This window comes from Neofelis nebulosa, chromosome 5 (genome assembly GCF_028018385.1).
Source record: "Neofelis nebulosa isolate mNeoNeb1 chromosome 5, mNeoNeb1.pri, whole genome shotgun sequence".
Lineage (NCBI taxonomy): Eukaryota > Metazoa > Chordata > Mammalia > Carnivora > Felidae > Neofelis > Neofelis nebulosa.
Window position 1 is genome coordinate 145,337,624 of NC_080786.1, and position 23,812 is coordinate 145,361,435.

The window sequence follows — 23,812 nt, forward strand, 5'->3', positions numbered from 1 at the left end:
TTCCTGAAGTACATGTATTAAACATAATTCCTCTGTTCTTCCATAGTTTACCTTTATTGTGGTACTGAATATGTTGTATTAGCATGCTGTGTTTTAATTATCTGATTCCCTTCATCGATTGTGTGTTATTTAAGGCCAATAACTGTCTTTATTTTCTGTGAATCTAAAGAACTAGGTAACTCACTAACTGTTGAATGAGAGTCTATGAGATTTCTTCCACCTGTAAAATTATTGTTATTTTAATGGATAGGATGTTATATAAGAAAAATAATTATTAGAAGAACAACAATAATTATTATTAACATTTGTATTTCTTTCTATAGCTTTTGAGTTACACTCAGATTTATCACTTCATCTGAATCTGACAAAAACAACATAAAGTAGGAAATTGTGGTGTGCATTTTTACACATGTTCCAGATGAGAAAAAGGAGGCTGAGGATACTTAAGTCTTGCCCAAGGATGATAAGTTATTTAGGGGTAGAGTTGAATTCTCTCAATCCTCCCTATAACATAAAAGCTAGGACAGGACCCATGAATTTTTTTTCATGAATTATTGTTTCCTTCAGTGTTTCAAAAGCAAAATATTCACTTTGTCTGACTGAGATTGCCAGTATTTTGCAACTTTTCTCTTACACTTCTGTCATCTGGATTTTCTTTCTTTACGATCTTCCCCTCACAGCCAAAGCAGACAACTCAGCCCCCTCTCAGACCTGCTCCAGGACTCCTCTTAAGTACCACATGGTGGTACTAGGACTGTCCCTCTGCATCTGCAATCTCTGTCTACTGAGAGTACGATCTTCATAACATTTTGTAAGTCAGCATTTAAGTAGAAATGACGGTAACTTTTCTAGACATCTCAAATTTTAGTCAATATAGATTAAAAGCATCTGGATCCACAAGTACGATGTCAAAATTAAAACCTGAAACATTATAGATTGCCTTCTAATTATGACTGTCCCAATTTTCATAATTCTTTCCACTAAAACATATTCAACATTGGCTCCATTCCTGAAAACTCCATGACCCTTTGACATTTCACATCACCTGCTTTCTAAACCATCTTTAGTATGATCGTATTTACCCTCATCATTCCATTGATTCTTTTTCCAGACAGTGACTAAACAATTAATTTTACAAGAATTTTTGAAGACCTACATCATGCAAGTGCTATTCTAGGGCATAGGGTATTGAATAAAAAGTATGTATCTAGAGCTCAAGGATGAGTTCTGTGCTTTAGAAACTCTAGGGAGAGTGAATCATCATTTCCATTAGACCATTCTTTATGTTTCCACCTCATGCTACATGAAATATTAGATTGTATTCAATGTTTGCTCTTCCTTCCCCGTTAGCTCTTCAATATGCTGCAACCAATACCTATGGTTATCACCTCCCCCTTAATAAAAGCTTTTTTTATTATAGATCTCACCCCCTCTGCCAAATCGAATGGAAACTTCTCTACTAATAGAACTTGATACAAAAAAAAAACAGGACCCAATCATCAGAAAATAAACTACTTTACTAATACCCATTAATTTGTTATGAAAAGTACATTGACAAACACAATGTCAATTTACTTGGCATCAAAACATATGTCAGAGTTCATAACTATGGAATGCATGTATGATAGATGTACAGAACATCTACCTTGGGAGTTTAACCTATGTATCTGACATGAGAATATTGGGATTATGGATTAAAATTCTGGAATTATCAAAATGCTGCCAATATTAATAGATATAATATATAAGGTTGAGCCATATACAAAGTTTTAGATTAAAATGGTTAAATGTCAGCCACTTCACTATGAGCAACCTAATAATAAATATAATAACAAAAATGTACTGCATTCTCACAGTGGTAGAGTTTTGCATATTTTATTCATTTTGTACTTTCAACAATCCTGACTTAGCACTCTTTTAGCATTTTACCTCTGAATATACTGAGGCTCAGAGGTGTTAAATAATATCAGCTAATAACTGATGTAGCTAAAGCACAAGTAGTGTGACTCTGGATCCTGGACCCTTAATCACTATCCACACAATTTTCTCCTTGGAAGTGTAATCATTGGGATGGCCTTGAGGAAATGATATTTTGCAGAAGGAGAATGTAGTTAAATCCAGCGTTTCATGCAAGGGGAACGTAGATACCAACTTAAGATAAGCTCTAAAGATTTCTGGACATAAAGAAATACTGTAACCCCTCTTACTGATTTCTGTGGAGTTTTATTTTTCTTTTTCAGGTTTATAAATAATACATCCACATTTTAAAACTTTCAAAAAAGTAAGTTTATTCTCAATAACAAGAGGCATGTGGGCAGTGGCCTGCCATTTAATTGTGTAATGACCTCTGCTGAAGGTAGGGGGTCTGATTTGCAATTTCCGTGATGTAAATATTCTTAGCATGACTAGTTTCAGATTAAATAGCTTACAAAATTCCTCGAAGTCTATATCATCTCTTGATACTCTAATAAATTAACTTTCATGTTTACAACTTAAATCAATATGCCACTTCTTTTGTGTTTGGGGTAAGGCAGGTATCCATCTTTTCTTTATCTTAAACAGTAAATTGATTAATCCCATTTACTGAACAAACTATCTCAAATGAAAACCTTGTTACTAAGCACCCCTGAAGTCTTTAGCACTGGCTATTGTGGTCTTACTTCCCCAGAATGATCTACTCCCTATACCTTGATAACAGGTGGACAAACATGGCTTCCCTTCTAGGCCAAAGTCCTCACTGGCCAGCTTGTTGTGACTTTATAGAACCAAACTGTACAATAGGAATTATCATTAAACACATACATTTTAGAATTTTCCAGTAGCCACATTTTAAAAAAATAAAAAGAAACAGATGAATTGATTTTATAGCATATTTTACTTAACCTAATATATTCAAAATATTATAACAATATTGAACTAATATTTTTTAATTATTTGATATATAGTTTTAATTCTTTTTTATACCAAGTCTTTGAAATCTAGTGTGTACTTTATACTTCAATGCATTTCATTTTGGACCAGCCATATTTCAAGTGCTCAATGGTCATATCCCTCTAGTGGCTACCATCTTGGACAATGCAACTTAAGAGAATCTCAGAATTCCTATATGGGTGTAATACTGATTATAAGCTTTCCAACAGAGGTTACTACTTAAGCAGTAAGCTGTCAACTTATTCATTTCTTTTTAAAATTCCTCTTCCTTCAATTTTATTTTCCTTCACATGTAGCAGATCAATTTCAACTCTTCCTTCATGGCTTTGCTCATATGTCATTCTCCTTTAGAAGCAATATCTTGTCTAGTACTCCTTTTATACATTATGACTCATTTTGTCTTCTCCTTTGAATTCTTCCTCACCATCTCTATAACACCTATAAACATGCATGCTATAATGTGAATGTATGATTTATTATTTTGTATCCAAATGAATATCTTTAATTATTGGAAGAAGGAACTGTGTGTTCTTTGTGCCTCTGTCCCCAACATCAATCATAACATGTAGCTGGATCATGGATGTTAAAATTTGTTAAATTACCAAAAGAAAAAATGCCTGATTTTATAATTTAGTACATCAACAATATGCAATAGCTCATCAAAGAAAAAGATCTTGAGTCTCTTCATGAAGAACTTTTAATGCTTAAATCATTTCCTGATTATAAGAAGTAATCACTTTTATCAATGGTATCCATTTCCTCCATTATGTGACCCAATGTCTGAAGCCATATCTTCATTTTTCCCAGCCTTCCCTGATGAATAGTACACACACACACACACACACACACACGAACTATCTCTGATTTTATCAACCCTATCTCTCTTTTACAATTTTAATTTCCTCATTTACTCAAGATGAGAGTCATAATTATTTTGGGTTTTTTTTTATTTTATATAAAAGAGTATTTTAATTCTTATCCTTAGGAACTATAAAGAATATACATGATTTGGAAATGAGACTGTACCAAACAATGGCCAAAGAAAAATCATCCACGCTATGCCTTTTCTTTGGTATGGTCACTCAGAAATACGTTATCAGCTATGATTGCTGTTGCTTGTCACCTCACATTAATTTTATCCGTGTATTCGCCATAATCTACTGTCCCTTACATGTAAATTCCGGACCCCTTTTTCACATACTGGTATACCATATCTCTGAGGCCTGGTTGGAATACTGATATTCTGCACCATCTTGTCTTTTGACTGACATCACCCATTTGGTATATTCCAGTCTCCCCTGACCACCACATCTCATTCGTCGCTAGAGAAAATATTGTGACCAGGTTTTTCCCTTCCACCTGTCTCATGATGGGGTCCTGACCCACCCACCCACTTTTCCTACAATTTAGTCTTTGGTCTTCCCACCTAGCAAAGAACTTGTGGTTCCCTCCCTCTCTCACCAACTGTGACATTCTACACAATTGTTTGTTGACTAAGAGAGTCACAATATTTGTCATTTGAACATATATTTAATGTTATTTCGTGAAGACTGTTGTTTGGATATGTAGATGACCTTATAATACTTAAAAAAATCGTATCCCCACATTTTTAAAAATGTCTGTGATGACAAAGGCCATATGAAACAATGAGTAGATTTTCAACCACAAGCAATCATTAGAAGTAGCTTCTCTTCTTTGTAAGACTAAATGTATATTATGCAAAGCAGTCAGTCCTCAGCTCCGACTAACAAATGTTCCATCACTGAAAACTGTCCAACTCTTGAAAGCACCCCGGTTTTCTCATCAGTAAGACACATTATATGCTGGGTATAGCCTCACTCCAGGGCTGACCTTGATGGCAGAACCATCTTCCTTGGAATTGGCCATGTTGTGGAGTCTCCAAACTCCAGGAACCTCAGATTCACATTTTGTGAAGTGACCTTTGTCATGGGGATGAGTCAGTGAGTCATTTTTCACTGCTGGTTGAAATTGAGTCTGAAAGGACATTTTTTATTGTAAGATCTACATGTTAGAGTTCTGGAAAGGCATATGAGGAAAAACCCTGAAGTCAGACCCCAACAAACTCGTAGGCTCTCAAACTCAGAAAGGACTGGGCTTTTCATCCCATTCTTATCTGCTCAAAGACACTCAAAGACATCTGCACCGAGTAGGGCACTCAAAGACTAGACACTCAAAGCACTAGTCCTTGTACTTTCAAACTGGTTGTTATGGCACCACTGATCATACCCAAAACTTAATGAATTTCTCTTTCCTTTTACACTTCCTACTGTCCTTTCTAGACTTTCTTACAACTGCCAAAATTTCAGATGACACAAAACTTCAAAATACTGCCCAGAACTGTATCCAATACTTCAAACTGCACTCTCTTCCCCAGGAGGCTGTTTTATTTCCACCATAACAATCATCCATTTAAATTTATTTTAATTATGGGCACCTGGGTGGCTCAGTCGGTTGAGCATCTGACTTCGGCTCAGGTCATGATCTCACGGTTCGTGAGTTCAAGCCCCGTGTGGGGCTGTGTGCTGACAGCTCAGAGCCTGGAGCCTGCTTCAGATTCTGTGTCTCCCTCTCTCTCTGTTCCTCCCCCGCTCAGGCTCTCGCTCTCTCTCTCTCTCTCTCTCTCCGTCAAAAATAAATTTTAAAAAAACATTAAATTTATTTTAATTCTTACTTTTCTTTTTATTATCACCTACTAGAATGTAAACACTCTGACAGCAGGAAACCCGTCTACAATGTTGGACCTGTATCTTCAGTGTGTAAGACAGTTCCCTTTCAAAAATATTCAAAACTATTTGCCAGTTAAGTGACTAATATCAGTTTCACAAACTCAATATATGCAAACAAAAGTGTTTGCACTTGCATCAAAATGCAGATGACATGATACCACATTTTTATTCTACTTATCCTTTCCTTAGTTATTCATCCATCACCTGAGTCTACTTCCAATTTCTTTTTTTTTTTTTTTTTTTTTAACGTTTATTTATTTTTGAGACAGAGAGAGACAGAGCATGAATGGGGGAGGGTCAGAGAGAGGGAGACACAGAATCCGAAACAGGCTCCGGGCTCTGAGCTGTCAGCACAGGGGCCCGATGCGGGGCTCGAACTCACGGACGGCGAGATCGTGACCTGAGCCGAAGTCGGCGCTCAACCGACTGAGCCACCCAGGCGCCCCTCCAATTTCTCATTAATCCTGGGAACTCTCTTCCATTCCATTTATTCTTTAAGTGCTCAAGCCACACCTCCGCTCCTTTGGGCTTCTGTCACAGCCTCCTGAAGAGATGACATCCCACCTCATCTTTCCCCTTCACCTGCATTCTAGATACAGTGTGATTCTCAGGACTCAGTTCTGAAATACTGTGTGAGGGCTGAGTATGAAGGATGCAAGAAATAGGTGGAGAAGACATTATCTCTGATGTACATAAGAGAAGAAATGCTTGTATTGTACCAAGGAGAAAAGTCGAGGGTTCGTGAAATATATTGTCAGCTGGATTTCAAGAGACACCATAACACCTCAAAAAAAGGAGTAATTCACAGGCAAGAACACAGAGATGTGTTAGAAGCAAAGAACCATTTTTATTGAGAATAAGGGATTTGCCCAGCTGTGGAATGTTAGGATCATTGCCACAGTCACAAAACAGAATCCAGATTAAGGGAGTAAAGCCCAACATATGGAAAACAGTAAGATGATACTACACAGCCACAAGATGCCACCCTACAAATGTTAGTGGTGGTCAAATCTTCTACAAAGCATGCAATTTCTTAGATATAGAAGTCTTGGGGTATGGATTCTTGAATCAGCCTTCCCTTAAGGCGTGTCATTTCAGAAGCAAGTGGGGTTTGAACAGTGATGTTCTAGCAGCAAGAAGAATAACATCTTCTATAGAAAAATGGCCGGTAGGCACAGCAGCTGGAGCCATAGCCATAGCCACAGCCATATCCAGTGCCATAGCCACAGCAGGAGCCATATCCACAGCCAGAGCCACAGCCGTACCGTGAGCCATATCCACAGCCATATCCAGTACCATAGCCACAGCCATAGCCTGTTCCATAACCACAGCCATAATAGGGGCCACATCCACAGCCATAGCCATATCCGCAGCCATAGCCACAGGAGTTGCCGTAGTTGCAACACATCTTGTCAAGAGAAGAGAATTCACGTTGGTTGCGAGAGGATGTGGTGAAGTGCATGTCTTCTACTAGCCTTGGACCTTTATATACTGCCAGTAATTGACAGAGCATGCCATTCATCCCCTGACTTACCCAACAAATATGTAAGCAACTATGCTGTGCCAGTAACTGTCAACAATCAGTAATGCCTTGGGTAAAATAAACTGTTTATTTGGGGGTGACTCTCATTTTATTTAAAGAGCAACAATTTTTTTAACTTTATTTATTTTGAGAAATAGAGCATGAGCGGAAGAGAGGCAGAGACACAGAGGGAGAATCCCAAGCAAGCCCCGCTCTGTCAGCGCAGAGTCCAATCTCATCAACTCAAGAACCATGAGATCATGACTTGAGCTGAAATCAAGAGTCAGATGCTTACCAGACTGAGCCACCCAGGTGACCCTATGTAGAGGCAGCATTTTCATTTACTCTGCCAAAGAATTATCTCAGTAGCATCATGTAATCTACATAGAACAGATACCAAACTTCACAACCTCCTATCTTTTAATATATTTCATATAACAAGTTCAGGGGGAATTTAGGAAAATTTTGTCCCTCTTGATCTCTCCTCCTTCTCAAAACATCTACCTCTGCCCTTGGGGAAGGAAATAACTCCCAACTCCTTTCTGGAATCATCACAACTTCTTGGCAGGCTTCTTGCATCCAGATACCTACTGTATATGCCTACTGTCTCCTTGTGGGAGAAACCAGGGATGATGATAATATCAGGGCACAGAACAACCCCCAACAACATTGAAAGATCTAATGTCAGATGTCAATAGTGCTGAGATTCAGAAACCTTGGTTTATAACATCGCATCTATAAATTACGTTCTTTCTTTTTTTTTTCATTTTTTTAATGTTTATTTATTTTTGAGAAAGAGACAGGGGAGCAGAACAGGGGAAGAGCAGAGAGAGAGGGAGACACAGAATCTGAAGCAGGCTGCAGGCTGCGAGCTGTCATCACAGAGCCTGACGCGGGGTTCAAACTCACAAACCGCAAGATCATGACCTGAGCTAAAGTCGGAGGCCCAATGGACTGAGCCACCCAGGTGCCCTAGGTTCTTTCTTTATTGCTGTCTAAGTCCAAATATTCCTTTCTTCTCAACTAAACCAAACAACTGACCTTTCCATCAGCAGATGTGTAGTTAAAAAAAAAGTTGTTTACTTTTTGTTTGTGATGTTTTTGGTTATTTTTGTTGTCTAAGTCACTATTTTCAGATTCAGGCACAATCCAAAATTTAACTTTTTACTATAACAGCTATGAAATCCGTGTTGGAAGTACAAACTCAGGAAGATTATTCCTTCTACTCCACTTTCAAATTTCAACAACAAAGTAATGAGTGCCAACAAGTCCTTTATCAAGTGCTTTCAACAGAGATTTTTCATAAAGCTGCTGATTTTCTTTTCTGAGAACTTTAATTATTAGACATTTTTCCTTCAGTTAAGAATACTTCCAACTGATTTTTCTTATACTGGTCACTGGTCTGTTTGATTACTCTGCTATGTGTCATCACTAACAAGAAGCTTAAAGAAAACATATCCCATGCAATTGTTCTTTACCTTTTATTTTCTCTCCTTTTCTGTCAGTCTTGAAATTCGAAATGACAAATTCTAATGCAAAGCTTCCCTAGAATAGACATGTTAATTTTCAAAAACCCACTTTCTGGTCACAATATGCCTCAGCTATTGAAAATCATTCCTATATTTATTGCATTATTTCTAGTACATTTCCATTCAGATCTCTGGATACTGATCCTAACAGCAGAAAAAAAATCTATATTTTGTACATCTCTGAGTCACAAGTTCTAAGTAGAGTGCCTGGCATGTAATTTGAAATCAATCAATATTTCCACCGATAAAAACAGATGCATTAAAACAAAATATGTTCTAACATTGGAGTGTTCCCATTTTACTCAAGCTGAAACTTTCAAATGTTCTGTGACTAAGAGAGTCACAAATTTCACATTTTGAGGATATGTGTTAGCTTACAAAGACATATTTCCAGAGGCATAAATTATCTTAAATGTTTCATAAATGATCGGCACTTCACTACACATGTAAATTTTGATATACATGCCTAATTAATAATATTCTGCCCTCCTCCAGAAAGTATTCAATGACAAGGAACATAAATGAAACCATAAGTTAGATGTTCAGTGAACTTCATTATTAGAATTCTCTACCCATCTTTGTAGGGTTTCCCCACTCATATTGACCCAAAGGACAGTCAGTCCCCAGATCTGATTTAAAGATGTTCCATCTGTGAAAAATGCCCAACTCTTGAAAGAAACCATGTCTCTTCATCAGCAGAACACGTTATATCCTGGGCATAGCCTCACTCCAGGGCTGACCTTGATGGCAGCACTATCTTCCTTGGAATTGGCCATGCTGTGGAGTCTCCAAGCTCCAGGTACCTCAGACTCAGACTTTATAATGACCCTTGTCATGGAGATGAGTTAGTGAGTCACTTTTCACTGCTGGCTGAATTTGACCCTGAAAAATATTTTCTACTGTAGGATCTAAAGGTTAGAGTTCTGGAATGGCACATGAGGAAAGGACATTGAAAACAGACCCCAACAAACTAGTAGGTTCTCAAACTCAGAAAGAACTGGGCTTTACATCCCATTCTTATATCTGTACCAAGTAATGCCGTAAATGCTACCATTAAAGCACAGGTCCTTGCTTTTTTCAACTGAAAATTGTGGCAGCACTGATCATACCCAAAACTTAATGAATTTCTTTTCCGCCCTTTTTATTTAGTGCTCTCCTTTCTAGTCATTCTGTCAACTTGGATCAGTTCATTTGACACAAAACATCAAAATACCTCCCTGAACTATCTCTCCAATATTTCAACCTTCATTGTCTTCCCCAAGAACCTGTTTTATTCCCTCCAAGCAAATTATGTGTCTAAATTTGTCATAATTAATTTGTAAAATATTTATTAAAACCAACAAAATGTATACACTCTGAGGGTAGGAAATTCATCTACAATTTTTCTACTGTGTATTCAGTGTGTTGGATGGTTCTCTTTCAAACACATTCAAAAGTATTTGTCAATTAAGTAACTTAAATCAATTTCCTCAAACTCAATTTATGCTAACAAATATATTAGCAAATCCATCCAATTCAGATGATATGATATCATGCTTTTCTTCTAACTTACCCTTTCTTTGGTTCTTTACACTTCAGCTGAGGCAGCTTCCAATTTCGCAGAAATACCAGAAACTCTCTCTTCCATCACATTCATCCTTTAAGTGATCAGGCCACACCTCCTTTCCCTTGGGCTTCTGTCACAACCTCCCAAGAGGTGCCATCCCTCCTCATCCTCATCTTTTCCCTCCACATCCATTCTACCTACAGTGTGATTTCCAGGACACAGTTCTGCAATACTGTGTGATTTGTGTTGGAGTGTTAAGGATATGAGACTTAGGTGGAGAAGACATTATATTGATGCATGTAAGAGAAGAAATACTTCTATGATATCCAGAAAGAGACCCGGGTACATGAAATATATTGTCAGCCCAATTTTCAAGACCGGCCATAACACCTCAAGATATGAGGCTTTCTCAAGAGGGACTAGAGACATTTGATAGAAGGAATGAAACATTTTTATTGAGAATAAGGGGATTGCCCAAATGTGGAATGTACGGATCCACGCCACAGTCACAACACAGAATGCATACTAAGGGAGTAAGAACAACACTTTTTGGAAAACTGTTGGATGATACTCCATAGCCTCAAGCCACAAGATGCCATGCTACAAATGTTACTGGAGGTCACATCTTCTATGACACATGCAATGCTCTCGATATATAAATCTCGATATATAAATATATATCCTTGAATGAGCCTTCTCTTAAGGCATGTCATTTCAGAAGCAAGTGGGGCTTGGACAGTGATGTTCTACCAGCAAGAGGAATAACATCTTCTATAGCAAAATGGCTGGTAGCCACAGCAGCTGGAGCCATAGCCATAGCCACAGCCATATCTGGTGCCATTAACACAGCCATACCCTGAGTCATAACCACAGCCATAACGGAGGCCATAACCACAGCCATAATAGGGACCACATCCACAGCCATAGCCATATCCGTAGCCATAGCCACAAGAGTTGCCATAGTTGCAACACATCTTGTCAAGAGAAGAGACTTCACGTGGGTTGCGAGAGGATGTGGTGAACTGTGTGTCTTCTACTAGCCTTGGACCTTTATATACTGTCAGTAATTGGCAGAACATACCATTCATCCCCTGACATACCCAACAAATATGTAAGCACTTCGGGTATGCCACTCACTGTCAACAATCAATAAATGTCTTGGGAAATGTGACCTCATTCTGTTGGAGTCTCCAGTAATATTTAAAGAACAGCATTTTAATTTGCTCTGCCAAAGAATTCTCTCACTAGAATCATGTGCCATACGTAAAACTGGTACCCAACTTCACAACTTGCTGTCATTTAATTTACCTTATGTATCATCGTTGAGGGACATTTAAGAAAATTTGTTCCTCTTGATCTCTCCTCTTTCCTAAACTATCTACACGTCCCCATAGAGAAGGAAATAACTCCCATCTCCTTTCTGGAATGATTGCAAATTTTTGCCTGCCTTCTCACACCCAGATACCTACTGCAGATATCTACTAGCTCCAAATGTGATAAACGAGGGTGATGCTAATTCTAGCCAACAGGATAAAGCCCAACAACACTGGAACATCTGCTGCACAATGCCAATAGTGTTGAGATCTAGAAACCTTGGTTTGCAACCTCACATCTATATATTCTCTCTTTACTGGTGTCTAATTCCAAATACTTCCTTTTTTCTTAACTAAACCCTTTATCCAATCATCCCATTACCAGACATGAAGTCAGAAAGAAATGAAGAAAGGAAGAAAGAATTAAAGGAAGGAAGGAAGGAAGGAAGGAAGGAAGGAAGGAAGGAAGGAAGAAATTAGAAAGAAAGAAATAATAGAAAGAAAGAAAGAAAGAAAGAAAGAAAGAAAGAAAGAAAGAAAGAAAGAAAGAAAGAAAAGAAGGAAGGAAGGAAGGAAGGAAGGAAGGAAGGAAGGAAGGAAGGAAGGAAGGAAGGAAGGAAGGAAGGAAGGTGTCCCTGTTTTTTGTTTGTATGGTTGTTTCTTGGGATGTTTCTGCTCATCTTGGGTGTCCTGGCTTTATATCAATCACCTTTCCATGAATCTGGCAGAATCCAAATTTGTATTACTTTTTACTGTGACAACTATAAAATCCAAGCTGGAAAGGAGAACAAACTCAGGAAGATCATTCCTTCTACTCCACGCTAAAATTTCCCATCAAAAAATGTGTGACATCCAGTCTTTTACTCAATGCTTTCAACTGGGAATTTCATAAAACTGCTGATTTCCTTTCCTGTGATCATTCCTTGGTTGACAGTATTTCCTACTACATTTAGACTGGTCTATCTGATCACTCTGCAATTCACCCCTTACCAGAATTTAAGGAAAATATACCTACTACAATTGTTCTTTAGATTAATTTTTTCTACTTCTCTACCATTCTTGAAATTCACAACTATAAGCTCTAATGCACAAAATCCCTAGAATACACACTTTACTTTTCTAGCATGCTCTTACTTGTCACAATACTCCCGAACAATTGGAAAAGTTGTCTAGCTTTCTTGCAGTATTTCTAGTATTTTTCCATTCAGGTTTCTGAATACAGATGCATAATGGCAGAAAAAAAACTCTTTTATTCTGTGCACCCCTATTTCCTGATGAAGTAGAGCCGGGCACATAATTTGAATTCCATCAATATTTCCCCAGTAAAGAAATGCATTAAAACAAAAAAGTGTTCAAGTGTTGGTGTACCATTAGAAGTTATAAGATAATTCTATGTATTATCACAATGTTCTCATTCCAATCTACTCTTTCCATCCTGAAAGTCTCAAAAGTGTTTAACTAGTGAGACTCAAATATCACATTTTGAGGATACTTGTCAGTTTATGAACACCTTGTGACAGATGTGCAAGTTATCTTATATACCTAATAAATTTTCGACCCTTTATGGATATGTAAATTGTGATATAAAAGCCTAACTGATGATGTTCTTCCCTCCTTCAGAAAGCCTTCAAAGACAAGGAACAATATGGAACAATGAGTAGATTTTAACAAACTGTAATTATTAGAATTCCTTTCCCTTGTCTGTGGTATTTACCCAACCTTGACTAACCCAGATCACAGGCAGTCCTCAGAACAGACTTAGGATGTTCCATATTGAAAACTTCAAACCCTTGACAGAAGCCCTGATCCTTCCACAGCAGGACACTTAATATCCTGGGCATAGCCTCATGCCAGGGCTGACCTTGATGGCAGGGTTATCCTCCTTGGAATTGGCCATGTTGTGGACGGAGGCTTTTAGCTCCAGTGTCCTCAGACTCAGACTTTCTGCAGTGGCTTTTGTCATGGAGATGAGACAGTGAGTCATTTTTTCTGCTGGTAGAAATTGAGTCTGAAGACACTTTTTTCTGATGTATGCTCTGTTAGAGTTCTGGAAGGCACATGAGGAAAAGACACTTTGGCAAGAACCCAACACAATTGTAATCTCACAAACTCCCAATCTATCCCTTGCTTTTTTCCACTACAAATTGTGGCACCACCAACCAAACTCCAACCTTCATGAATTTCTCTTTCCCTTTATACTTACAACTGTTCTTTCTAGTATTTCTTTCAAATGGCATCAGTTCATTCGACACAAAATGTCAAAATACCTCCTTGAACTATCTCTGCAATCCTTCAGCCTGCAATCTCGTCCCAAGTAAGATGTTTTATTGCCTCCATAAGGATGATCTCTCCAAATTAACTTCAACTAATTCCTACTTATTTTTAAATATAGCCATTAGAATGTCAACACTCTGAGAGCAAGAAAGTACTCCACAATTTTCCTCCTGTATCTTCAGTGTGTAAGATAGTTCCTTTCAAAAGCATTCTAAACTATTTGTGAGTTAAGTAACTGAAATCAATTTCCTCACTCTCAATATATGCCAACAAATACATCCGGACTTCCATTAAATTACAGATGATACAATACATCTTTCTTCTAAATTATCCTTTCCTTAGTTCATTAGACATCCAAGTCCATTTCTAATTTCTCATTAATCTGGAAACTCTCTCTTCCATTCCATTCATCCTTGAAGTACTCAGGCCACACCTCCTCTCCTTGGAGCTTGTCTCACAACCTCCAAAAGAGGTAACATCCCTCCTTGCCTTTCCCCTCCACCTCCATTCTACAGAGAGTGTGGTTTCCAGATGAAAGTTCTGAAATACTCTGTGATTTGTGTTGAGTTGTGAGGGCCTGGGCATGAGGGGTGCAATGCACAGGTAGAAAAGGCATTTTCTCTGATGCACATAAGAGAACAAAGGCTCCCATTATATGAAGGAAGAGCCCTCATGTTCATGAAATATATTGTCACCTAGATTTTCAAGTGGAGTCATAATACCTCACAAAAGGAGTAATTCATAAGCAAAATCACAGAGATATATTAGAAGCAAAGAATCAGTTTTTATTGAGAATAAGGAATTTGCCCAACTGTGGGGTGTTAGGCTTGTTCCCACAGTCAGATGACAGAATCCAGAGTAAGGGAATAGAGACCAACATTTAGAAAACAGTCAGATGATACCACACGGCCTTGAGGCACAAGATACCATTCTAGAAATGTTGCTTGGAGGTGAGAGCCTCTGTGAAGCATGCAATTTTGTGGATATAGAAAATGTGAGGTATGAATCCATGATTCAGCCCTCTCATTAGATGTGTCTTATTTAGAGGACAATGGGGTGATGTTCTAGCAGCAAGAAGAATAACATCTTCTATAGCAAAATGGCTGGTAACCATAGCAGCTGGAGCCATAGCCACAACCACAGCCATATCCAGGGCCATAGCCACAGCAGGAGCCATATCCACAGCCATATCCACACCCAGCGCCACAGCCATACTGGAAGCCATTTCCACAGCCATAACCCATTCCATAGCCACAGCCATAGCCAGGTCCATAACTATAGCCATAATAGGGGCCATAGCCATAGCCATAGCCATAGCCACAGCCATAGCCACAAGAGTTGCCGTAGTTGCAACACATCTTGTCAAGAGAAGAGAATTCACGTGGGTTGTGAGAGGATGTGGTGAACTGACTGTCTTCTGCTAGCCTTGGACCTTTATATACAGTCAGTAATTGGCAGAACATACCATTCATCCCCTGACATACCCAACAAATATGTAAGCACTTCTGGTATGCCACTCACTGTCAACAATCAATAAATGTCTTGGGAAATGTGACTTCATTCTGTTGGAGTCTCCAGTTCCATTTGAAGAACAGCATTTTAATTTGCTCTGCCAAATAATCTCTCACTAGAATCATGTGCCATACATAAAACTGGTACCCACCTTCACAACTTGTTGTCATTTAATTTACCTTATGTATCATGGTTGAAGGACATTTAGGAAAATTTTGTCCTCTTGATCTCTCCTCTTTCCTAAGCTATCTACCTGTCCCCATAGGGAAGGAAATAACTCCCATCTTCTTTCTGGAATCATTGCAAATTTTTGCCTGCCTGCTCACACCCAGATACCTACTGCAGATACCTACTAGCTCCAAGTGTGATAAACGTGGGAAGATGCTAATTCCAGTCATCAGAACAAAGCCCAACAACACTGGAACTTCTGCTGTACAATGCCAATAGTGTTGAGATATAGAAACCTTGGTTTAAATCTCACATCTCTATATTCTCTCTTTATTGGTGTCTAATTCCAAATACTTCTTTTTTTTCTTAACTAAACCCTTTATCCAATCATTCCATTACCAGACATGATAGAAAGAAAGAAAGAAAGAAAGAAAGAAAGAAAGAAAGAAAGAAAGAAAGAAAGAAAGAAAGAAAGAAGAAAGATAGGAAGGAAGGAAGGAAGGAAGGAAGGAAGGAAGGAAGGAAGGAAGGAAGGAAAGAAGGAGGGGAGAAACGGAGGTGTCTCTGCTGTTTGTATGGTTGTTTCTTAGGATATTTCTGCTCATCTTGGTTGTCTATGCTTTATATCAATCACCATTTTATGAATCTGGCAGAATCCAAAATTTGCATTACTTTTTACTGTGACAACTAAAAAATGCAAGTTGCAAGGGAGTACAAACCCAGAAGGATCATTCTTTCTACTCCTCGCTAAAATTTCCCATCAAAGAAATGTGGGACATCCAGTCTTTTCCTGAATGCTTTCAACAGGAAATTTCATAAAACTGCTGATTTCCTTTCCTGTGATCTTTCCTTAGTAGACATTTTTCTTTCAGTTGACAGTATTTCCTACTACTTTTAGACTGGGGTATGTGATCCCTCTGCTGTGATTCATCCTTTACAAGGAGTTTAAGGAAAATATGCCCACTACAATTGTTCTGTAGCTTAATTTTTGCTACTTGTCTACCATTCTCGAAATTCACAACTATAAGCTCTAATGAACAAAATCCCTAGAATACACACTTTGCTTTTCTAACACTCTCTTTCTTGTCACAATACTCCTGACCTATTGAAAAAGTTTTCTAGCTCTATTGCATTATTTCTAGTACCTTTCCATTCAGGATTCTCAATACAGATGTATAATGGCAGAAAAAAAAATCTCTTATTCTGTGCACTCTTCCTTCCAGATGAAGTACAGCACTGCACACAATTTGAATTCTGTCAGTATTTGTCCAATTAAAAAATGCATTAGAACAAAACCGTGTTCAAATGTTGGTGTGCCATTTAGAAGTTATAAAATAATTCAATATATTATCGCAATATTCTCATTCCATTCAACCCGAAAATCTCCAATATTCTTGGACTAAGAAAGTCTCAAATTTCACACCTTAAAGATAGTTGTGTGGGGGTTGCTGGATGGCTAGTTGATTAAGTGTCCAACCTCAGCTCAGGTGATGATCTTATGGTTTGTGTGTTCAAGCCCCGCGTAGTGCTCTGTGCTGACAGCCTGGAGACTGAAGCCTGATTCCGATTCTGTGTCTCTTTCTCACTCTGCCCCTCCCACGCTGACACTCTGTCTCTCAAAAAAATAAATAAATAAATGAAAAAAAATCCAAATAAATAAATAAATAAATAAATAAAGTTGTCTGTTTGGGAACACATAGTTCCGTATGTTCTTCTATGCCTTATAAATAACCAGAAATTTACTAGATATGTAAATTATAATATACGTGCCTAATTGATGATATTCTTCCCTCCTTCAGAAGCCTTCAAAGACAAGGAACATAATGGAACAATGAATAGATTTTCATCAAACTGTAATTATTAGAATTCTTTTTCCTGTTCGTAGGATGTACCCATCCTAGACTAACTCAGAGCACACTCAGTCATCACATCAGATTTAGACTATCCCATGTGTTCCAGATTTAGACTATCCCATATATTCCATCCCTTGAGAGAAGGCTTAATTCTTCATCAGCAGGACACTTAATATACGGGGCATAGCCTCCATCCAGGGCTGACCTTGATGGCAAGGCCATCCTCCTTGGAATTTGACAGAGTTTAGAGTCTCCTGGCTCTAGGATCCTCACACTCAGACTTTGTGCACTCACCTTTGCCATGCATATGAGTCAGTGATTGGTTTTTCACTGCTGGTTGAATTTGAGTCTGAAATACATTTTCTATTGTAGGATCTAAAGGTGAGAGTTCTGGAATGGCACCTGAGGAAAGAACACTGAAGTCAGACCCCAACAAATGGAAGGTTCTCAAACTCAGAAAGGACTGGGCTTCTCATCCCATTCTTGTATACGCACCAGGGAAGACACTAAAGGACACCATTAAAGCCCTACTCCTTTCTCTTTTCAACTGAAAATTGTGGCACCATTGATCATACCCAACACATAATGAATTTGTCTTCCCCTTTCTGCTTGGTACTGCCCTTTCTGGCCATTCTTTCCACTTGATCAGATCGTTTGACACCAAACATCAAAGTACCACCCCGAACTATCTCTCCAATATTTAATGAACCTTCATTCTCTTCCCCAGGAAGCTGTTTTATTCTCTCCAAGCAAATTATGTGTCTAAATTTGTCATAATTAATTTGTAACATATTTATTATCACCAACAAAATGTAAACACCCTGAGAGTAGGAAATTCATCTGCAATTTTTCTACTATGTATTCAGTGTGTCGGATGGTTCTCTTTCAAACACATTCAAGAGTATTTGTCAGTTAAGTGACTTAAATCAATTTCTTCAAACTCAATTTATGCCAACATATATATTAGCAAATCCATCTAATTCAGATGATATGATACCACGCTTTGCTTCTAACGTACCCTTTCCTTGGTTCTTTACACTTCAGCTGAGGGAGCTTTCAATTTCTCATGAATGCCAGAAACTCTCTCTTCCATCACATTCATCCTTTAAGGATCAGGCCACACCCCCTTCCCCTTGGGCTTCTGTCACAACCTCCCAGGAGATGCCATCCCTCCTCATCCTCGTCTTTTCCCTCCACATCCATTCTACCTACAGTGTGATTTCCAGGGCACAGTTCTGCAGTACTGTGCTAGAGATATGAGACTTAGGTGGAGAAGACATTATATTGATGCATGTAAGAGAAGAAATGCCTGTATGATATCCACAAAGAGACCCGGTACATGAAATATATTGTCAGCCCAATTTTCAAGAGAGGCCATAACACCTCAAGAAACGAGGCTTTCTCAAGGGAGATTAGAGACATTTGATACAAGGAATGAAACATTTTTATTGAGAATAAGGGATTTGCCCAAATGTGGGATGTTTGGATCCTTGCCACAGTCACAACACAGATTCCATACTAAGGGAGTAAGACCAACACTTTGTGGAAAACAGTTAGATGATACTCCATAGCCTCAAGCCACAAGATGCCATGCTACAAATGTTACTGGAGGTCAAATCTTCTATGACACATGCAATGATCCCGATATATAAATCTTGGGGTATAGATCCTTGAATGAGCCTTCTCTTAAAGCATGTCATTTCCGAAGCAAGTGGGGTTTGGACAGTGATGTTCTAGCAGCAAGAAGAATAACATCTTCTATAGTAAAGTGGCCAGTAGCCACAGCAGCTGGAGCCATATCCACAGCCAGAGCCACAGCAGGAACCATATCCACAGCCATATCCTGAGCCATAGCCACAGCCATAACGGAGGCCATAACCACAGCCATAATAGGGACCACATCCACAGCCATAGCCATATCCGCAGCCATAGCCACAGGAGTTGCCATAGTTGCAACACATCTTGTCAAGAGAAGAGAATTCACGTGGGTTGCGAGAGGATGTGGTGAACTGTGTGTCTTCTACTAGCCTTGGACCTTTATATACTGTCAGTAATTGGCAGAACATACCATTCATCCCCTGATATACCCAACAAATATGTAAGCACTTCTGGTATGCCACTCACTGTCAACAATCAATAAATGTCTTGGGAAATGTGACTTCATTCTGTTGGAGTTTCCAGTTATATTTAAAGAACAGTATTTTAATTTGCTCTGCCAAAGAATTCTCTCACTAGAATCATGAGCCATACATAAAACTGGTACCCACCTTCACAACTTGTTGTCATTTAATTTACCTTATGTATCATGGTTGAAGGACATTTAGAAAAATTTTGTCCTCTTGATCTCTCCTCTTTCCTAAACTATCTACCTGTCCCCATAGGGAAGGAAATAACTCCCATCTTCTTTCTGGAATCATTGCAAATTTTTGCCTGCCTGCTCACACCCAGATACCTACTGCAGATACCTACTAGCTCCATGTGTGATAAACGTGGGAAGATGCTAATTCCAGTCATCAGAACAAAGCCCAACAACACTGGAACTTCTGCTGTACAGTGCCAATAGTGTTGAGATCTAGAAACCTTGGTTTAAATCTCACATCTCTATATTCTCTCTTTATTGGTGTCTAATTCCAAATAATTCCTTTTTTTCTCTACTAACCCTTTATCCAATCATCCCATTACCAGACATGAAGTCAGAAAGAAAGGAAGAAAGGAAGAAAGAATTAAAGGAAGGAAGGAAGGAAGGAAGGAAGGAAGGAAGGAAGGAAGGAAGGAAGGAAGGAATAAGAAAGAAAGAAAGAAAGAAAGAAAGAAAGAAAGAAAGAAAGAAAGAAAGAAAGAAAGAAAGAAAGAAAGAAAAAAGAAAGAAAGAAAGGGAGAGAGACAGAGGAAGGAAGGAAGGAAGGAAAGAAGGAAGGAAGGTGTCTTTGTTTTTTGTTTGTATGTTTGTTTCTTGGGATATTTCTGCTTATCTTCGTTGTCTAGGCTTTACATCAATCACCATTTTATGAAACTGGCAGAATACAAAATTTGCATTATTTTTACAGTGACCATTATAAAATCCAAGGTGGAAGGGAGTACAAACTCAGGAAGATCATTCCTTCTACTCCACGCTAAAATTTCCCAGCAAAGAAATGAGTGACATCCATTCTTTTCCTGAATGCTTTCAACTGGGAATTTCATAAAACTGCTGATTTCTCTTCTTGTGGTCATTCCTTGGTAGACATCTTTCCTTCAGTTGAGTGTATGTCCTACTACTTTTAGACTGGTGTATCTAATCACTCTGATGTGATTCAACCATTACAAAAATTTTAAGGAAAATATAGCCACTACAATTGTTCTTTAGCTTAACTTTCTCTACTTGTCTACCATTCTTGAAATTCACAACTCTAAACTCTAATGCACAAAATCCCTAGAATACACACTTTGCTTTTCTAACACCCTCTTTCTTGTCACAATACTCCTGACCTATTGAAAAACTTTTCTAGCTCTATTGCATTATTTCTAGTACCTTTCCATTCAGGTTTCTGAATACAGATGCATAATGGCAGAAAAAAACCTCTTTTATTCTGTGCACCCCTCTTTCCAGATGAAGTAGAGCCTGGCACATAATTTGAATTCTGTCAATATTTCCCCAGTAAAGAAATGCATTGAAACAAAAAGGTGTTCAAGTGTTGGTGTGCCAGTACAAGTTATAAGATAATTCTATATATTATCACAATGTTCTCATTCCATTCAACCTTGAGTCTCAAATGTTTTTAAGTAGTGAGTCTTAAATCTCACATTTTGAGTATAGTTGTCAGTTTATGAACACCTTGTTCCAGATCTACAAGTTATCTTATACCTGATAAATTATCGACCCTTTCTGGATATGTAAAGGGTATGGATATCCATACCCTCTATGGATAGGGATATGTAAACGCCTAACTGATGATGTTCTTCCCTCCTTCAGAAAGCCTTCAAAGACAAGGAACATAATGGAGCAACGAGTAGATTTTAAGAAACTGTAACTATTAGAATCCCTTTCCCTTGTCTGTAGGATTTACCCACCCTTGACTAACCCAGAGCACAGGCAGTCCTCAGAACAGACTTAGGATGTCCCATATTGAAAACTTCAAACCCTAGACAGAAGCCCTGATCCTTCCACAGCAGGACACTTAATATCATGGGCATAGCCTCATGCCAGGGCTGACCTTGATGGCAGGGTTATCTTCCTTGGAACTGGCCATGTTGTGGATGGAGTCTTTTAGCTCCAGTGTCCTCAGACTCAGACTTTCTGCAGTGACTTTTGTCATGGAGATGAGACAGTGAGTCATTCTTTCTGCTGGTAGAAATTGAGTCTGAGGAGACTTTTTCTGATGTATGCTCTAACTGTTAGAGTTCTGGAAGGCATATGAGGAAAAGACACTTTGGTAAGAACCCAATACAATAGCAAGCTCGCAACTCCCAAACGCCCTTGCTTTTTTCCACTACAAATTGTGCACCACCAATCATACCCCAACCTTCATGAATTTCTCTTTCCCCTTTATACTTACAACTGTTCTCTCTAGTATTTCTTTCAAATGGCATCAGTTCATTCGACACAAAATGTCAAAATACCTCCTTGAACTATCTCCTCAATCCTTCAGCCTGCAAACTCTTCCAAAGTAAGAAGTTTTATTGCCTTCATAGGGATGATCTCTCCAAATTAATTTCAACTAATTCTTACTTGCTTTATATATAGCCATTAGAATGACAACACTCTGAGAGCAAGAAAGTACTCCACAATTTTCCTCCTGTATCTTCAGAGTGTAAGATAGTTCCCTTTCAAAAACATTCTAAACTATTTGTGAGTTAAGCGACTGAAATCAATTTCCTCACTCTCAATATATGCCAACAAATACATCTGGACTTCCATTACATTAGAGATGATACAATACATCTTTCTTCCAAATTATCCTTTCCTTGGTTCATTAGACACCCGAGTCCATTTCTAATTTCTGATTAATCTGGAAACTCTCTCTTCCATTCCATTCATCCTTGAAGTACTCAGGCCACACCTCTTCTCCCTGGAGCTTGACTCACAACCTCCTAAAGAGGTAACATCCCTCCTTGCCTTTCCCCTCCACCTCCATTCTACATAGAGTGTGATTTCCAGATGAAAGTTCTCAAATACTCTGTGATTTGTGTTGAGTTATGAGGCCCTGGGCATGAGGGGTACAAGGCACAGGTAAAAAAGGTATTTTCTCTGATGCACATAAGAGAACAAAGGCTCCCATTATATGAAGGAAGAGCCCTCATGTTCATGAAACATATTGTCACCTAGATTTTCAATGGAGTCATAATACCTCACAAAAGGAGTAATTCATAAGCAAAATCACAGAGATATATTAGAAGCAAAGAATCATTTTTATTGAGAATAAGGAATTTGCCCAACTGTGGGGTGTTAGGCTTGTTGCCACAGTCAGATGACAGAATCCAGAGTAAAGGAACAAAGACCAACATTTAGAAAACAGTCAGATGATACCACACGGCCTTGAGGCACAAGATGCCATTCTAGAAATGTTGCTTGGAGGTGAGAGTCTCTGTGAAGCATGCAATTTCGTGGATATAGAAAATGTGAGGTATGAATCCATGATTCAGCCCTCTCATTAGATGTGTCTTATTTAGAGAACAATGGGGTGATGTTCTAGCAGCAAGAAGAATAACATCTTCTATAGCAAAATGGCCGGTAACCATAGCAGCCGGAGCCATAGCCACAACCACAGCCATATCCAGGGCCGTAGCCACAGCAGGAGCCATATCCACAGCCATATCCACAGCCAGTGCCACAGCCATACCGGGAGCCATATCCACAGCCATAACCCATACCATAGCCACAGCCATAGCCAGGTCTACAACTACAGCCGTAATAGGGCCCATAGCCACAGCCATAGCCATAGCCACAGCCATAGCCACAGCCATAGCCACAGGAGTTGCCGTAGTTGCAACACATCTTGTCAAAGAAGAGATTTCACGTGGGTTGTGAGAGGATGTGGTGAACTGTGTGTCTTCTACTAGCCTTGGACCTTTATATACTGTCAGTAATTGGCAGAACATACCATTCATCCCCTGACATACCCAACAAATATGTAAGCACTTCTGGTATGCCACTCACTGTCAACAATCAATAAATGTCTTGGGAAATGTGACTTCATTCTGTTGGAGTCTCCAGTTCCATTTGAAGAACAGCATTTTAATTTGCTCTGCCAAATAATCTCTCACTAGAATCATGTGCCATACGTAAAACTGGTACTCACTTTCACAACTTGTTGTCATTTAATTTACCTTATGTATCATGGTTGAGGGACATTTAGGAAAATTTTGTCCTCTTGATCTCTCCTCTTTCCTAAGCTATCTACCTGTCCCCATAGGGAAGGAAATAACTCCCATCTTCTT

The 23,812-nt window shown here is 38.7% G+C and overlaps 5 protein-coding genes across 5 annotated transcripts; all 5 read right to left on the bottom strand.

The window, feature by feature from the left end:
• Nucleotides 1-6,501: 6,501 nt before the first annotated feature.
• On the bottom strand, nt 6,502-7,123 carry LOC131511488 (keratin-associated protein 6-2-like). The gene has a single exon (XM_058729136.1). It carries the CDS (start codon nt 7,084-7,086, stop codon nt 6,805-6,807), a length of 282 nt encoding a protein of 93 aa, XP_058585119.1. The 5' UTR covers nt 7,087-7,123; the 3' UTR covers nt 6,502-6,804.
• A 3,585-nt stretch (nt 7,124-10,708) lies between these two features.
• LOC131511489 (keratin-associated protein 21-1-like) lies at nt 10,709-11,286 on the bottom strand. Its single transcript, XM_058729138.1, has one exon. The coding sequence runs from the start codon at nt 11,247-11,249 to the stop codon at nt 11,022-11,024; it is 228 nt and encodes a 75-aa protein (XP_058585121.1). The 5' UTR covers nt 11,250-11,286; the 3' UTR covers nt 10,709-11,021.
• Nucleotides 11,287-14,553: 3,267 nt separating this feature from the next.
• LOC131511490 (keratin-associated protein 21-1-like) lies at nt 14,554-15,251 on the bottom strand. The gene has a single exon (XM_058729139.1). It carries the CDS (start codon nt 15,218-15,220, stop codon nt 14,927-14,929), a length of 294 nt encoding a protein of 97 aa, XP_058585122.1. The 5' UTR covers nt 15,221-15,251; the 3' UTR covers nt 14,554-14,926.
• Nucleotides 15,252-18,867: 3,616 nt separating this feature from the next.
• Nucleotides 18,868-19,392, bottom strand: LOC131511492 (keratin-associated protein 6-2-like). Its single transcript, XM_058729141.1, has one exon. It carries the CDS (start codon nt 19,354-19,356, stop codon nt 19,129-19,131), a length of 228 nt encoding a protein of 75 aa, XP_058585124.1. The 5' UTR covers nt 19,357-19,392; the 3' UTR covers nt 18,868-19,128.
• Nucleotides 19,393-22,760: 3,368 nt separating this feature from the next.
• On the bottom strand, nt 22,761-23,430 carry LOC131511491 (keratin-associated protein 21-1-like). Its single transcript, XM_058729140.1, has one exon. It carries the CDS (start codon nt 23,367-23,369, stop codon nt 23,064-23,066), a length of 306 nt encoding a protein of 101 aa, XP_058585123.1. The 5' UTR covers nt 23,370-23,430; the 3' UTR covers nt 22,761-23,063.
• Between the last annotated feature and the right edge of the window lie 382 nt (nt 23,431-23,812).

Coding starts and splice junctions, on each gene's coding strand:
- LOC131511492 (XM_058729141.1), bottom strand. CDS start 19,356: ATGTGTTGCAACTATGGCAACTCCTGTGGCTATGGCTGCGGATATGGC.
- LOC131511489 (XM_058729138.1), bottom strand. CDS start 11,249: ATGTGTTGCAACTATGGCAACTCTTGTGGCTATGGCTACGGATATGGC.
- LOC131511488 (XM_058729136.1), bottom strand. CDS start 7,086: ATGTGTTGCAACTACGGCAACTCCTGTGGCTATGGCTGCGGATATGGC.
- LOC131511491 (XM_058729140.1), bottom strand. CDS start 23,369: ATGTGTTGCAACTACGGCAACTCCTGTGGCTATGGCTGTGGCTATGGC.
- LOC131511490 (XM_058729139.1), bottom strand. CDS start 15,220: ATGTGTTGCAACTACGGCAACTCTTGTGGCTATGGCTGTGGCTATGGC.